The 16,684-nt window shown below is 33.4% G+C and overlaps 1 protein-coding gene across 2 annotated transcripts in view; it reads right to left on the bottom strand.

The window, feature by feature from the left end:
- The window catches only part of NOVA1 (NOVA alternative splicing regulator 1), a 156,414-nt gene that overhangs the window by 27,520 nt on the left and 112,210 nt on the right, over positions 1-16,684 (bottom strand). Inside the window, exons 3-4 of one of the 2 annotated variants that reach the window (XM_050898146.1) lie at positions 12,435-12,601; positions 1,901-1,972 (exon numbers count right to left, since the gene is read on the bottom strand). In XM_050898146.1, coding sequence (XP_050754103.1) covers positions 1,901-1,972; positions 12,435-12,601 — 239 coding nt within the window. The remainder of the gene's footprint in view (positions 1-1,900; positions 1,973-12,434; positions 12,602-16,684) is intronic. The other variant, XM_050898147.1, reaches the window with a different exon arrangement.

Here is a 16,684-nt window from a genome sequence, read left to right on the forward strand (position 1 = left end):
ATTTTAACGCTGTTCAAAAGAGATCTTGATTATTTGTATGAAAACTGAATTGAACACAGGTTATGAATAAAATACATTAAAAGATGTAATGTGGGATATAGGCAGGACACAAAGCATACATTTCCCTTTGTCTATTCAGCTATATCACTTGGCAATATTCTCACAGAACAACTTTCTACAAAAATAAGTATTTTTAGCTATTAAACAGTCATTTAAAGTTTATACGCTACACTATAATTTTGATAATTCAAAATTCATAGAACAGATGCAAAGTAGGTACTTCTCTGATGCTAATTAAACAGCATGCTCAAATAGTATTTCCTGTAAATAAAAGTACCTCTTCCTTTTTCTCCAAATAATGATCATCAGGGTATACTCATAATTTAAAAAAAAAAAAAAAAGTGGGAAAGAAGACACAGAAAAGAAAAACAGTAAGAACACTTTTTAAAAAGATCTGTGCACTCAACATTTTCCAAACCTTCTAATTAAAATACACAAAATACTAAAATTAAGAGAGAGAGAGAATAAGGGCTGAACAGAGTGTTCATAAAATAGCCCTAGCTGTTGGCAAAGATTTTATCTTTGTCATATAATGACGATGAAGCCAAATAACTGTTGCTGGAATGGAAGCAGGCTGATGAAGAAGGCTTTCAAATTGAAGTGAGGGATATCGCAATTTATATTTTTCTTAGTAGTTCTTCTATCTGTACAATTTCTCTCTAAATTTCATTACTTTCTGTATTAGATGTCCTTTTCAACAGATAGTCATGTATTGATCAAAGATATATTGCTTTAATATGCTTGTGTTCTGTTGTATGTTAAATTGTTTGTTCATACAGCCAGCAAGTTCTAAGCAGTTCACAAAATATCGGAGGATCAGTAATTATTAACACTGTTAACTTCCAGGGGACATTAGCTTGTTGTGAAGAAAACTTTTCTGGTATTTGATCTAATTTGTGCAAGATCTGATAGAAGCATTCAGCTAACTTAAGTAAACATTGTTAAAAACTGTTAGCACATACTGAATACTTACATTACTTGAACTCAAAGTACATTAACAGTACGTTAAAAAAATGAATAAGGTATTAAGCATGAACCAGTTCTAAAAAGCATGGTATGAAGTACCTTTAACAATTTTCATAGGGAAGGCAAAAAGATACACAGTATGATGATTTGTGGACATAATGAACTGGACATATTTTTTTCCAGTTAAAAGAGAAATAAATGAGTGTAATTAATATACTGCTAAAGCATGGTTTATGCATTTAAAAATAAGACATGAATTAAACTTATTTAGATGTGTTTAGTATGTTTTTAGAGACTTAATTTTACTTCATTCTTCATCAATAAATTTTCATTTCAAATCTATTTTTTTATTACATACACTATTTAAATAATGCACCGATGTTACTGTCCACAAACACATTTCGAAATTCTTAAAGTAAATAAACAAAGAAAGAAGTCTGTTTGCCATTCCTAGGTTGATATCCAGCTAATTAAGCATGGTTTTAGGGGTAATTCCAGTATAATTTATAAATGATCCAGGAAGTAAATACGTGTGTGCATATATACATAAACATACATATACCAAGAGTTACACTGTCTACAAACACACCAGCATGTATCCTTGCTATTTATTAATCAAATCAAATTAAAAAAAAGACTATTTTACAAGATACTTTGCTTTCATCAGAGATTTTAAAAAGACAACAAAGCAAATTAAAAGAAGAAAAGTGTTTTCCATTCAATTTACCAATTTCTAACGAGAGTTAGATATCTATGGTTATGGGTGTATATATGTGAATGAACGAATAAATCCTTAACCCACCATATCTTTTTCTCCAGTTTGCAAGCTGTCACCCGTGAAAAGTATGGTGTAGATGGTAGGATGATACTGTACCTGATTGGCTCTGGAGGTGGTCATGGGATCAGATGGAGAGGACTTGGTGGTAGTTGGGGAAGATGGCAATGTCTGGGAACAAAGCAGTTCAGGAGCAAATCAACCTTTACAAGCCTTAGACTGAACAGTTAAAAAAATAAATAAACCAACAAAAGTAACATAACTAGAAAATTAAAATAAATAAAAAATGCCTAAGACAAAAATCTTTCTCCTACTCATTGGAACTTAATGGAATTTAAAGTCAATTGGATAAATAATGCATGTAAATATGCATGCTTATGCATGTAAAAACAAATTCATGACTTGAAATCAAGATGGTGAACTCACATAAATACTCAAAAATATGCTGACCATATGAGGAATATATTCTTTCCTCTCTCCTCCTCTTGGGGAAAATGAAGACTATAGTAAAAAAAAAATTCCAGCAAGTTCAATGAGCACACTAGAAACAGTTATCAGTCTATGAACAAACAGGGCCAACGTCTGAAAGAAGTTAGAGACATTTACTTTGGCACCTTATAATGCACCATTCTATAGCACGGACTATAGCCAGCAAACTGTGTTCCATACCTTACAACAATTACACTGAAGCTACTGAGTTTTTAGCAATATACTAACTGCTAAAATATTCATTGATCTTTTTTAATCAAGAGGCAGGTGAAAAAATGTAAACATCAATCTCATGATGGATGAACATGCAACTAATACCTTCACAACAAATTACTACAATATATTTATGATTAGAGTTAAAAATGTTCATTTAGTTGAGCAAAGGTTAATAACTTATCATCAGGCTTGTGTTCAAAATAAACACAAAAAAGAATTAAGAGTCATATTTATTGATCATGTTTTCTAAATAATATACATACGCTTAACATTAATTCTTGAACATATCAAAAAAGCACTGCTCTGTTTAAAATTTTTATATACACATTTCTCTTTTTAAAGTATTAGAACCTGACAGAATAACTCTTCTTTTCTTTTTATAAATGTAGTGAAAATGTAAAATTCCAATTTTCAAAACATAACATACAATACTTATTCAAAGCATGTTTTTTGACATCTTTGTAATATATAAATATTATAAAATATCCAAAATTACACTACTTTTACTTGAAGAAATAAGATGTTAAAATGCTATACAATGTGATTTATCATATGGTCATATAATTACTAACCAAAACTATTTAGAAATAAGCAAAATTTCACACTTTCAGCAGTTCTGTTACTTACAATCATTGACAGTCCCTCATAAAATAGGTATACATACTTTTGCACTAAAACTCTTAATGCATATGAGAAAGCTGGGGCACTGTGAATGCATAAAGTTGTGTATTAGCAAAATATGGGCTTGTACATATGCACACACAAATATTTTAGCTGTATGTTAAGCAATATGGAGATCCATTTTTTCATCGTTTGTACATAAACAAGCAGCCAAAACAGGAAAAAATATCTTAAGAAACAGATCCTTATTTTGTGTTTCCAACTTGTAACTCATGTTATAAAACAATAAAAACAAAAATAAAACATATACAGCCTAAGCATCAACTGTGACTCTTTCAAGAGGCTTAAGTAAAAAATACTACCATGTATAGGGCATGATAAAAAATATGTAGCTTGGCAAAATGTTATTGGTCAGTAGACGCTATACATTGTGAAAATCAAGACCATTATAAAGGATTCTCCCATGCCTTTCTGTATAGAACATGGGTTCATTTGCGAGGGGTTAGAATTATTTAAAAAAAGAAATGTCAGATTCCACAATAGTACAGGGCTAACCCTATTCAATTATAGAATTATACTTCTGATTTTAGTGGCATGATGTAGTATCTCTCTTACCAAAGTCTGAAATTGCAATGAACTGATTTTCATCATTTAAGCTTAAACTAATGGGAACAAAACCAAAAAGCCCCAACCAAACAGAATGGAGGACTGTAACTTATCCCGATAGGTTTTCTTTATTATAGCCATATATCAAACTCTCATCCTGAACTAAAAAAAATAAAAAATATTGTTACTATTCTCCAGCAAAACTCTGAAAATATATTTTGACTAAAATATTTCAGACCTGTGATAGTTTGTGTGATCAACACCACTGCTAACTAGGGCATACTGGATTGTATATCGTTTTGGTATGCTGGGCTAATAAAAGGAAAAATAGTTTGTTCTTCACAGGTGTTAGTAAATATAACTAGTGGATTTATAAGAAAATTTGTAGAACACTTCAACACTGAATAATGACCTAATCACTGATACCACAAGTAATTTAAGAAACTCGAAGCATCTCAGTTTTCAATTCATATCAATCTTCCTAAAGCACAGAAATGTACGGCTGCGATGAAAAAGGAGTGACGATAATTACTTCAGGTGACTGTTGAACTACAACATCTATTAAGCAGAAGCATTTCACTATTCCATTTTAGCAAAAGCTTGTTTAAAATACAATGGAAAAAAGATAAAAACATTTAAAAGCAAAACAACTGTATTAATGAACAAGAATCAAGTATGGGCATACACATTTTTTTCCAAATATACATACCAATGACAAAATACTGAAAATAGCAATAAGGTTTTTTGTTTTGTGTTTTTGGTGTTTTTTCTTTGCATATCAAGTTGTTTGTGTTTGATGCTTATCTCTCTTACTTTGTTTACTGACATAACTGCTTTTATTTTTTTATATACATATTTATATATAAAAGTATATATATATAAAAGAACTGACAGCGTTTTGTAAAAATTCATCCCTTTTCATGCCTCTGTATAATTCTGGAGACACATTAATTTATGGAGACACACCTATTTACATCTTCATAACACAAAGTAATTTCTCAAAAATAAAAAAAAAAGAAACACAGGTATTTGGATTTTGTATTGCATTTCCACTGGCTGATAAGTAATTTATTGATACATTCTCAATTGCTTTGCAAGAACTTTTAGGCAAAATTACTTCTTAAAGAAAATTGGACAGAGCTCAATAATTCTGATTTATTAAGCAGCATAGAATAATTTTTTTTTTAAATTTGGCAAGCGTTTTGCATTAGGCAAGCACTTGAATTTAGTAGTTATTAGGTTTCTGGGAATGAGATGTATAAAGTGATTAGAAATCATAAGATGAATTTACATTATAGAGTTTCAATTTTTGAGACTGAAACGTGCCTACTATAATTGAAGCTTTCCTGAAATTGCAGGTTGACTGCTGGCAAGATTATAGAAAAAAGCCAGTCAGAATTTCTATCACACACCACTTCTAAGACTCGCAGGGGTTTTTTAAGCTATATCCTGAGTAGTATAGTCCAAGCCATGATGAAATTGGTCTTCTCTGTTTTCTCAAATATTATTTGCTTTCCTATTACTTGAGAGAATCAATGGAAGACTATATTTACAGGTAAGAGAGTGTTGTTTGTTTTTACTTTAAGCTTCTAGAACAGATGTTTGAGAAAACAGATTTTAAGTAATAAAAAAGGAGCTTAATTTTAGAAATAAAATTGTTTGAGCCATATTTGAGTTGTAGTATTTTCTGAAAGTCCAAGAAAATACTTCTTCCTTGTGTTGCTTACAAGAATTGATTATACTGTGAGAGACTGCTCTCAGGCTGCACAGCATACAGATGGTCAGATGGATGCAGAAAGATGGTCAAAGCACCACACTTCCATGCTTCATATTTTTGAGTAACAGCGTGAAGATATAGCTGTATCACGGCAGTATAGAATACATATACTCCATCTGCAGTGTTCTAAAAGGTCTTTGAGCCCTCTTTCAATGACTTCATGAATTGGCTAATGCAGAGCTATGTATAAATGGCAAAAGTCACACCCTTATATGTACTAAAAAAAAATTCAATACTTACACTCTAGATAATAAATATTGTACTGAGACAGTTAACTTAATTCTCAGTACCTATTAGCATATTTATATATAGAAGAGTAGAAAGAAAAGGCAGAAAATGAAATACCATTTGAAAACAGGGTTAGAGACATGAAAGCATATAAAGAACATTATTTAAATGTGAAGATGAAACTGCATTTACAGCTTACCAATTTCTAGTTTCTCACTACAGGGCTTGCCAAACAAAAGTAGTCTTGGTAATAACATTACCCACATTAATTTACTATTAATACTAAGCTAATACTGAGTTTCAGTCTTGCATATATTAATATTGGTGCTTTTAAATCACTGAAATTAATGTGATGACAAAACTAACTTGCTTAAGTCAATATTCTAATGCACTTTAAGAAAAGGTGGTATCTTTTTTGAATTGTATTAAATAGTTGAATACCTTCTGCAGCTAAAATGAGAAACAGAAAGCACTGCAAGGCCCCATTGTTCTGAACATAAAAGACTGACTTACTAGACTTTCAACAGTATCAGATATGAGCCTTTCTAAACAGACCACTTGCTTTGCTAAACATATTGAGTCTTCTTTTCATCTGCTGTGAACTCCTTTAATCTGTAACTTTGGCAAATGATTCTCATCTCAGCGATGACTGTATAAATACATAACACATTTCAAAAATAAAATCTGGAAAAAGAAATAATCAAGGATTAATAATTTATTTACAATCCAGATTGTAAAAAGGCTACTTTGATGACTTAAGTGATCTAATTTTATTGCTACCTTTTCACTTCTGTAAAGAACAAATAAAATACATTCTGATGTTATTTCGTCCTCTTGTGTTTGTTTTTGCTTTTGTGTAAAAGAATACACAGGGCAATACAAAAAGACTAAGAAAGCTAGCATATATGGACAGAACACTTACTTATAGGTGTTTATAGAGGTAATTTATCTGCATTTATGAACTCTTGGGGACTTGTCTTTGAAAAAGGAAAAAAGTGTGGTAATTATGATGTAAAAGAAAGATTATCTCGTGTTCTGTCTGGGGACAAGAAGGGGTAAGAAGCTTAAAGCAAACCAGCAGGTGCCATTTGGATCATCAGAACAACTCTGGATGGAGAGAATGATTTAGGATGAAGATTACAGTAAAATGGACAAAGAAGAATCAGGACCTTCTCTTTCCTCAAAACTTGTCACAGTAACACAGAACTACTACAAGATCTGGTGCTGTTACATAGAAATACCAGAAAACTCAAGTAACCAGACACAGGCATCAAAACACATAAGAAGATACGGGTCTAAGATTCATGTCAAAAAAACCCAAGTCCTAGAAGGAAAGAAAATGTCACCTTTTGATTCTGGGCTACTCTGGGATTCGGAAAAATACCACCAAAACTATAAAGCCATCAGAAGGTGTGAGATAACTTCAGAATTTTCTTAAGAATCAGAACACTGCTGAAAATTTCTGCAATGTTGAATATTGCTGTTCATCCCCCAATAAAATCTTCTATTCGCATTCCACTTTTGAAGCACATACAATGAAGAGTTAATCACCAGCTACAGAGTTAATTGTGTTCATAAAACATGGTTTTGCATACATATTGAGATTATATCCAACATTGGTGAAATGAAACAGAAAATTAAAACAGTGATCTGGCACCAGAATTAAGGGCACGAGGGACAGGATATAGTATACATATTTTTATGGAACGCTAAACTTGTGCCATGGGATTTAATGTATAGAACTGTCTCTCTAGTAAATAATGGCATTTTTTTTTTTTCCCCCTCACAACTTGTAAACGGACCTGCATATCTTATTTTTCATTGCAGAATGGTAACTGGTGCAATTCTTCACCTAAGTTCAAAAGTGAGAAAACTTTATGAGAAATTCTTGACTAGATGAAGAGACACAGTGATCTACAAAACTACTTATTATTATTTACCTCAAATTAAAAATGTAGAGTTATTTTCTCATATTATGGAGTTTAGTAAGGTTCATCTAGGTGACAGACTGTTGCCTTAAATGGATGATAAAAAGAAGAAAGGCTCATCAGAAGGGAGAGGCATTTTAAGAAACCAATGAAGGTTTCTTAAGGAAGGAAGGATTTGGGGGTGTTGGTGGATGAAAAACTGAGCAGCCCAGAAAGCCAATCATATCCTGGGCTGCATCAAAAGAAGCGTGACCAGCAGGTCGAGGGAGGTGATTCTCCCCCTCTACTCCGCTCTTGTGAGGCCCCCCACCTGGAGTACTGCATTCAGCTCTGGGGCCCCCAACATAAGAAAGACATGGACCTGCTCGAGCAGGTCCAGAGGAGGGCCACAGAGATGATCAGAGGGCTGGAGCCCCTCTCCTATGAAGACAGGCTGAAAGAGTTGGCGTTGTTTAGCCTGGAGAAGAGAAGGCTCTGGGGAGACCTTATAGCAGCCTTCCAGTACTTAAAGGGAGCCTACAGGAAAGATGGGGAGGGTCTCTTTATGAGGGAGTGTAGTGATAGGACAAGGGGTAACAGTTTTAAACTGACAGAAGGTAGATTTAGATTAGATACTAGGAAGAAATTCTTTACTGTGAGGGTGGTGAGACACTGGAACAGGTTGTGGATGTCCCATCCCTGGAAGTGTTCAAGGCCAGGCTGGACAGGGCTTTGAGCAACCTGCTCTAGTGGAAGGTGTCCCTGTCCATAGCAGGGGGGTTGGAACTAGATGATCTTTAAGGTCCCTTCTAACCTAAACCATTCTAAGACTCTATGAAGTCTATCGAGTCTTTATAGTCTGAAGAACTCATATCTTGTATTTTAAAAAAAAAAATCCTCCATTTAAGCCAATATTTTCAGATTTGTATTCTTGAAGTCAGATTCTATTTAAGCACTTCAAAGTAAAACTTTTTATTTAAAAATGATGAACGTTTCAATTTTTTTTTGATCAGCATTTCTGAAGTAAAAGTAGTCATTTTCACTAGAAGAATATGAATTTACAAATCTGAGTTCAGACATTCAGTTTTGCAGATTTTGAATACAATGTCTGGGACTGTGATTAACAAACCAAAGTTAAAGACTCATGAAAGGTTAATTACCTACTGAAAAAGCTGAAATGAAACTGGCTCCAATGAAAACATTAATTGGAAGTTCTATATGTGAAAGTTTTACTCTAGATTTTCAAGGAAGATATTCTAAAACCTTTGTCCATGCTTTGATAGCTAAACATTTCATAGAATCAAAGAATGATTCAGGTTGGAAGGGATCTCAGAAGGCCAAACAGTGCAAACTCCTGTTTAAAGCAGAGTTAGCTATAAGATCACACATCTTTCCTTCCATATAATGCACAGTTCTGCAATGGCCATCTCTGATTCCATGTGCTTCTCAGACAGGCTGCTACAACACCTGCTACCTGTAAAACAACTGAAAGCTGGAAGGAAAATTCAACTAGCATACAAAGAAGCTGCAATAGTTTCTGAAGAAGGTGATGTGATAAGACTACATTATGCAGCCTTTTCCATTGTTCATAGGAGCTGCTATTAATTTAGAGGTGAAATTTAAAGCTTCGTATGCTAATTACAAAGCCAAAACAGCTCAGCCTCCTGATCACTTTATGAATACTGTATTCTGTTCCCCTGGGTTACAATATGGTCTGAAAGAGTTAGTGTGACACTTCAACTAATAGAGAGAGAAAAGGGAGGTTAGATGGTCATAGCAGTTTCTACGAAGTAAAAGGGCACAGGAATCAGTTGGTTATTGTCAAATGATACCTAGAAACAGCAGTTGACTGACATCTATGAAGAGATTACCTATGTTACATAAAGATAAAAGATGCAAGCATTTGGCAATTAAATATCTATCAGACCTGCTTGGAGGAGACAACTACCTGGTATCTACTGATAAGTCCATAGGATTAGGAGATGTGGAAAAATGCAGTGGAGAAAGCTCAAAAAGAACCAGATAGACTCGTTTGCAAATCTTCTGAAGCTGAAAAAGCTGAAGTTAGAGAGACCAGAATGTTTGGATAGTGGCTTCCATTAGTAAGGAGAAATGCCAGGCCAGACTCACCCTCCCTGTATACCCATGCCTTTCCTAAAGATAGAAAGTGCTGAAACTCAAGCAGTCAGCAAACGGCTTACCTACTGTCTTTCTTCATTGAAACTGCAGCCAGAAGATATTCCCTTTCTTAGCTCGCTTCTCTGAGGTGAGTGTCAGTAAAACAGCCCAGGACAAATAAATGACAATAGAGAAATAGAGCTGCATGCTCTTATAGACATGGGTGGCATTGCAAGGCTGCAACTATAGGTATCTTCATTCATGGGGAGAAAACTACCTTTGCTTTTTGATAGAAACAGCTAGGAAACCAACAGAAATATCTTCAAAGTTCCTAATGAAGGTAAAATTTATTATTTCAAATCAACTCTCGATCTCAAATGCTAAGTCTACTTTCTTCAATCTGCAACGTAATACTTTGGGTGCCAAAGTTCTTCGGTAATACTCTGAGACAGGAAGAACCATGTAAAAGCTTGTGTAAAAGAAGAAATTGTAATTCATATTTTTTGCCAAGTTCAAAATGACTTACATTATACATTACCCTGATCATTTTAATAAAAACGTGACCTGTCTATTAAAAAAAAAAAAATAGCAACACTGGAGTTCTAGATCACGATTACCTGTTATAAAATATTATCCTTTTAATTTCTTAAATAGAGGTATTATATCTTTCATTAAGATATAGGATATTCAGACATTGGAGGATAGATTACTTCACTGCAAACTCTGTCTAAGAGCTAAGCTAACAATTTCACTTCTTGGTAAAAATAATGGATTTTAGATTTATTGAGTCAATATTTATAGTGTATGAATTTATCATGAATAGATGTTGCTTCATTAAAAGAGAAGTTAAACAATTCGTTGTGGTTAAAACTGCTTGACATACATGCATGCATATCTCCAAATATTTGCAGTCACATTATTATGTACCTGTATGTATACAGGTAATGTATTAAAATTTTAAGATGTAGAGCCAGTCACTAAATAACAGTCTTAAGTTATACATTGTATTTAGTCTGTGTCTTAACTTCACTAGCAGCAGCTCTGTTCACTAATCCATCCCTCCAGAATTTAATTCAACATTCCAAACATGGAATTGCATTTTAAAAAAAAACGAACCTCAAACCAAACTAAAAAAAAAACCAAAACAAAACCCAAAAAAAACCCCCCAAACCCCCCAACAAATCAAAAAAAAACCTCAACAACTTTACATATAAGTTTTCTGGAGAAGTATTTTGGACAAGCTATATCAACTTCAGATACAAGACAGGAAGTATTTAGGCATGTCACTAAACTGCTCTGTAATCTAGTTTCTCAGGATCTTACTGACTTACCTAAAATTAGCTTAATTTCATTGCAAAGGGGAAAAACACTTCATTGTAATAGAGAACACTCATTTCCCATTGGGTTAAGAAGTACTGGCATAAAATCTAACATTTTATGAGCAGAAAAGCCATTCAAAATACAGATCTCTTCAGCTTTTTCTCTCTTTCTCAACCATAATCATTTTCATGTCTAATAATTGAGAAACTAATCCTATAAAATTGGGGCTTTTCTTTTTAGTATTTGCTGATAAATTTTCTAGAGTATTTTTTTCGTAAAAGTATCACATATACAGAAAAAAAATCATATAGTAGTAAATATTAGAGATCATATACAATGGCTTATGCACAGTTCCATCCATCTAAAGCAGTCTGATCGTTCCAAACTCATCCTGTTCAAACACACCTTCATATAAGCATTCTGCATATGTCACTATATACAAGTAAGGTAATTGCATACAGTTACCAAATTACTTTATAGGACACTGAATCTTGCTAGTGTAGAAGGACGAAAGAATCTTTTCCCATATAGGACAAGTGAGAAATTAAAATCTATCTTATATAGGATAGAGACACAAGACAATTTTACTAATGTTCACTCATTCTTTTCTTCATCTTTTTCTTATTCAATACAATGGAAAATAATTTTAAATCCTGTATGACACATTTCACATTCTCCTTACAGGGCAATTTTTTTTTAAATTAAAATTGTTCTGGAAAATGTAATGAACTAAAGAATACTAGAACTAAAGAATACTAGACCAATAATACCTTGCAAATATATTTTGCATTGCCCATAGATTTTGAAAGAAGTCAGTGTAAAACAGGCAAAAAGATGCCAAAAATAACATAAAATGAAATTGTAGAAAACATCTCAAGTAAATTATCTTTATATTTTCAAGTTCTTACAGGTAGGATTTTAAAGTATCTAATATAGGGTCTAAAAAAACAATTAACATTTTTCTTTTTATTTTATATACATAAAAGTAGGAAACATTCAGTTAATCTGTGATTTTTAGTCATGCTAAAGATTTACAAAGAGGTTCATTGTTTAAGATTAAAATTCAGCTATCTTTCACTAAAACCTAGAAGTGTATTATCACCTTACACAGTAAAGAAAAGTTTATGAAAGAAACACTTTAGAGCGTGGCATTGAAACTTATAAAACACTGTCTAAAAGAACTGCTGAGAAACATGGAACACGTAAGTACAAGGAAAAAAAGGACCAGCAAATTACTAACGGGTAAAACAACATTTTCTTAAAGAACATGTTACGTTGACCCCTTGCAGCCTTAAAGTTTTAAGACTTCTAAGGAGCTGCTGTGACTCTCTATTCCCAACCAAAAACTCACTTGTTTGATGCGGTCTGGATTAACAGTGGTCTGAGGCTGTAGAATGCTGACAGGCTCTGTCTTGGCCACATTTTGAGGCATTTCTCGAATCTTCTCTGCAATGAAGCCATGAACTGCATTTAGTGCTTCAACTGTTCCCTGGATCAGACACACCCGCTCTGTAGTACCTGCAAATACCAAAAATTGGTCTGAATAAAGTGGATTCTTCAAGATCCCACAAACTGGTTCAATTATGCCACAAAGATGGCACTCAAAAGCAACCTTGCAAAACCAACTAGCAATACCTCCATAAACATACAAATGAAAGATTTCCAAAAGATAACATACTGATGATCTGAAGATGTTTTAAACGACTCCTATTTGTGTATATCCTACAAACACATAACTTTCCAAGCCAATCTGGATAATATGAGTTAGAAGGAAAAAAAAAAAAACAAAACAAAAAACAAACCCACTAGGTTCTGTTGGAAATATTAGCAAATACGGCAAGTGTGTGCAGAATACCTGTCTTTTAAATGATTTTGGCCTAGTTCTAGATTATTCTAAAATATTGTACAACTTTTAGGTAACACAAGGTTGAACATCATAGCCAGTATTATAGAGGCACTTGGAATAAGCTTTTGTAATGAAGACCTGAACTGCAAATACATTCATTTAGTGTAGACATTATTAGATCATTTCTTAAAACAGCTGCAAGTTGTTACGGCAAGACCTTTCAAGGCCAACTGATCTCATATATTTGAGTATCCATTTTGTCTTTTATAACCTTCCTACCTTACAACATCCCTGCAATAACTGCAATTATTTACTGAATACACGGAGTTTAAGCTGTCTTTAATGTGATTTAGCAATTGGATATTGTGAAAGCTTGTACCAAATAAGTAGTCAATAACCCACAAATTACATCTCAAGAACTTCTGTTTAGAGTAACGCTGAATACCGTTCATGCAGGATATCTAGACTGCATGCGACTACCTTCTAAGCATCCATGTTCTAAGGTCGTGGGAAAATACTATACACTTGTCAAATAGGTCTGATAGGTAAAATACATATTTATTCTATGTGTAAGAATACTAGGCCTTTGGTGTCAATGAAGCAGAGGAGTGGACACTTTCCCACCATACTAATTTGTAAAGACAGGACAGATGCTTAAGAAAAACAAGCCTTGAACATATTGCTCATTCCCAAACTCCGCAGCAAAGTGTAACCCTCTGTTTCTTGTCATTTCATTTTTGCCTGGTTTTCAGTTCTAACCTTTCTATTCTGCTCTGTATCATTTCACTTAACTCTCCTCTCCAGTCTGAAGCACATTCTTTTTCTTTTTTTGGCTGTCACTCCCTCTCCCTTATATCACCATTACTTACTCTCACCTTTAATTTCATTGACTCTTATAATGACTTGCCTATCCCTGTAGTCTGGAGGAAGACAGTCTGCTGTGCCACGTTTATCTCGTCCTCATAGAATTTGCAATTCTATGCAGATTACCAACAAACATTAAATAACTACCGTAGCTTTAGTTATAATTCTCTAGAAAGGCTTAGACAAAGCCTACATTGCCACATAACCCTTTTCCAAAATGAAATTGTGCTGTTTGTTACAAAAAACCACACCAGTCCTTATTTCTTTGATTTCTTAATTAAAAACACCTCCAGGATGCCCAAAGATGGATGCAGAATTGTGTTAAAATACTTCATTTATTTTTTGTGACTAGGGTGGTTTTAGATGATTTTGTATGGCTTTACTGTATAGCAAAAAAGCTTTTTTTACATATTGGGTTATAGCTTGATATATCCTCACTAGACAAAGAATATAAAAACCCCAGTATTGATCCTAAGGATACAAGTATGACACTGCACTGAACAATCCACATTCTGTATTCCACACATCAAACCACTTAAATAGGTTCCACAAAATCAGTTTTGACTTGAAAAACAGGATCTAACAGGAGTTGACAACCTAGCAAGTAAAATTGTTTTGAAATTTCATGCAGTACCTCCACAAACGCATTCTGTACATTTCCAACATACTCAAATTAATGACTTTTCATCACTATGTTTTTACCTTCAAATACCAGTAGAACAGTTCTACTAACAGAAGAAAATTACAACGTGAACTATCATGGTATTAGTGTATTCCTGAAAACATAATAATACTGCCATGCAAAGATATGCCAGAAACATATCTCTATTCAATGCCAGTGCACATTTTGCTTCAGGATTACGGGGGGGGAAGCAAAGTAACAAATTTGAGCCATGGAACTACCACGAAAATAAATATAATTTTTGTCATTGACGTATTCCTAGTAAATATTATTGACATGATCACACGTGAATCTTTTCTGATGAAAAATTAATTCACTCTACCTAAATAAATGAAAATTACAAGGTAATGATGTGGTAAATACTAACAAGTTTGCAATGATTTCTGAAGTTCACAACATGTTAGTTGGCCTCACTACCATTGTACAATCTGCACAGAATCACAGACAATACACAGATCAATGTACCAGGGAAGTAAGTAACCTCCTCCCTAAAATTCCCTTCCTATCAATTTTATGTCTTTAGTAATATCTGCTGTTATCTACTCATCTTAAGATACACTCCTTACAACACTGCAACATAGTCTTTAACAGAGAATAGTACAGTAACCTTAGTCATCTGCAAGAAAAAATTGGGTTTTATTAGTAAATGCTTCTTGTCTGCTTCTGTGGATGATCTCTAAAGACTAAATATTTCAATACCTAAAGATGAAACAGCACACTAAGAGCCCTGCCTGCTTATTAACTTAATGTATTCCTGTACACTTAAAATCTTTCAAAGACTTTTTTCTTAAGAAACTGTATCAGGCAATACTGAAATTCAACTTCATGGAAGAAGCTCTACAGCAAAACTGACAGAATGAGAAACAAACATTTTTTTCTCTATTAAAATATATCATTTAAAAATAATTAAAATTAGGATTAAAACATGTTAATCAGTATTTCAAAAGCTGTCAGGTTAATAATCCTTGAGATAAAATATAAAGTTAAAATGATTACACTCTTAACAGTAAGTTATACGAGTATCACAATCAAATGCGTATTTCTCAAGAGCAAGATTTTTAGAATATCTATGTGACCTATTATAGTGTCTTTTCAACAAATCAACTTCAAAATACAGCTAATTTTTCTTTCCAAAACACTCCATCAAAAAAGGGAATTTGAATGACGTAAGTGGAAGTCACCACAGAAAACGAAACTTGGTTCCTAGACAAACCTTTCTTAATGCTTTTTCTTTTTCCTACTTGGCTTCTTCCCCCTTTTGCAAACAACTCCTGTGGTTTCTGTGTAAAGCAATCCAGCTCTAAGAAAATGCACTGGGGAGTCTTTACACTGCAGTATTAATTGTCTCCTAAATGATGAGATGTGATGTGGATTGATCAATACAGCTAATGCAAGTGTTCTCTAGGTCAGCAGACAACACAGTGAAACAAAACACAGATCAGGTTACGTACAAGCTATCGGAGCCTAATACTGAAAGCACTTAACAGGGATGACTACTGTCAAAACATTTGAAAGGAAAACAGTCGATGTTAAATAGGAATTTCATTAGACTCGACACTAAGTGACTAAAGGGTATTCTACAATCTGTGTTATTTTAGAAGGTGCAATATAATAAAAATACGCTTTATGTCATACTACAGACCAAACACACTACATTTTAGTACGTATAAACCAGGATGCAGTAAACGGAAATCACTGTTCCATGAAGAAATACAATTGTGCAAAAGCACATTTCATGTAGAGTAAGATACAGTTTTAAAGTGCATCACAATAGTAGCACATTTTCTTCAAGGGTTACGTCAACAAAAAAAAAGTAAAAAAAGTGTGGAGAAATTGTATACATGTACAGTTGGGAATTGCTTTAATCTTCTGAAGTGATGTTGTCGTATTCCTTCACACAACTCTAATAAGCTTTTCATTCAGATTACAGAGTACAATAATTTACAAGAGTCACACAAAAGGAAAACTGCCAACTCTATCACCAACCTGAATAACAAAAATAAGCCTATGAATCACTAAAGTTGGTGAAATTTCTGTCATTTTAAAAGCTTTTATGCTCCATTAGTGTCTAAAGTAAACTGTCAGACTATTTATCATTTTCAGTTGTTTAACAATTGCATCCACTCCTTTTTTCACGTTTCTGTGAACAAAAGATCAACCATTTATATGCATACTTTTTGTCATATGATTTCCAAAATATATGTTCAAA

This window comes from Gymnogyps californianus, chromosome 5 (assembly GCF_018139145.2).
Source record: "Gymnogyps californianus isolate 813 chromosome 5, ASM1813914v2, whole genome shotgun sequence".
NCBI lineage: Eukaryota > Metazoa > Chordata > Aves > Accipitriformes > Cathartidae > Gymnogyps > Gymnogyps californianus.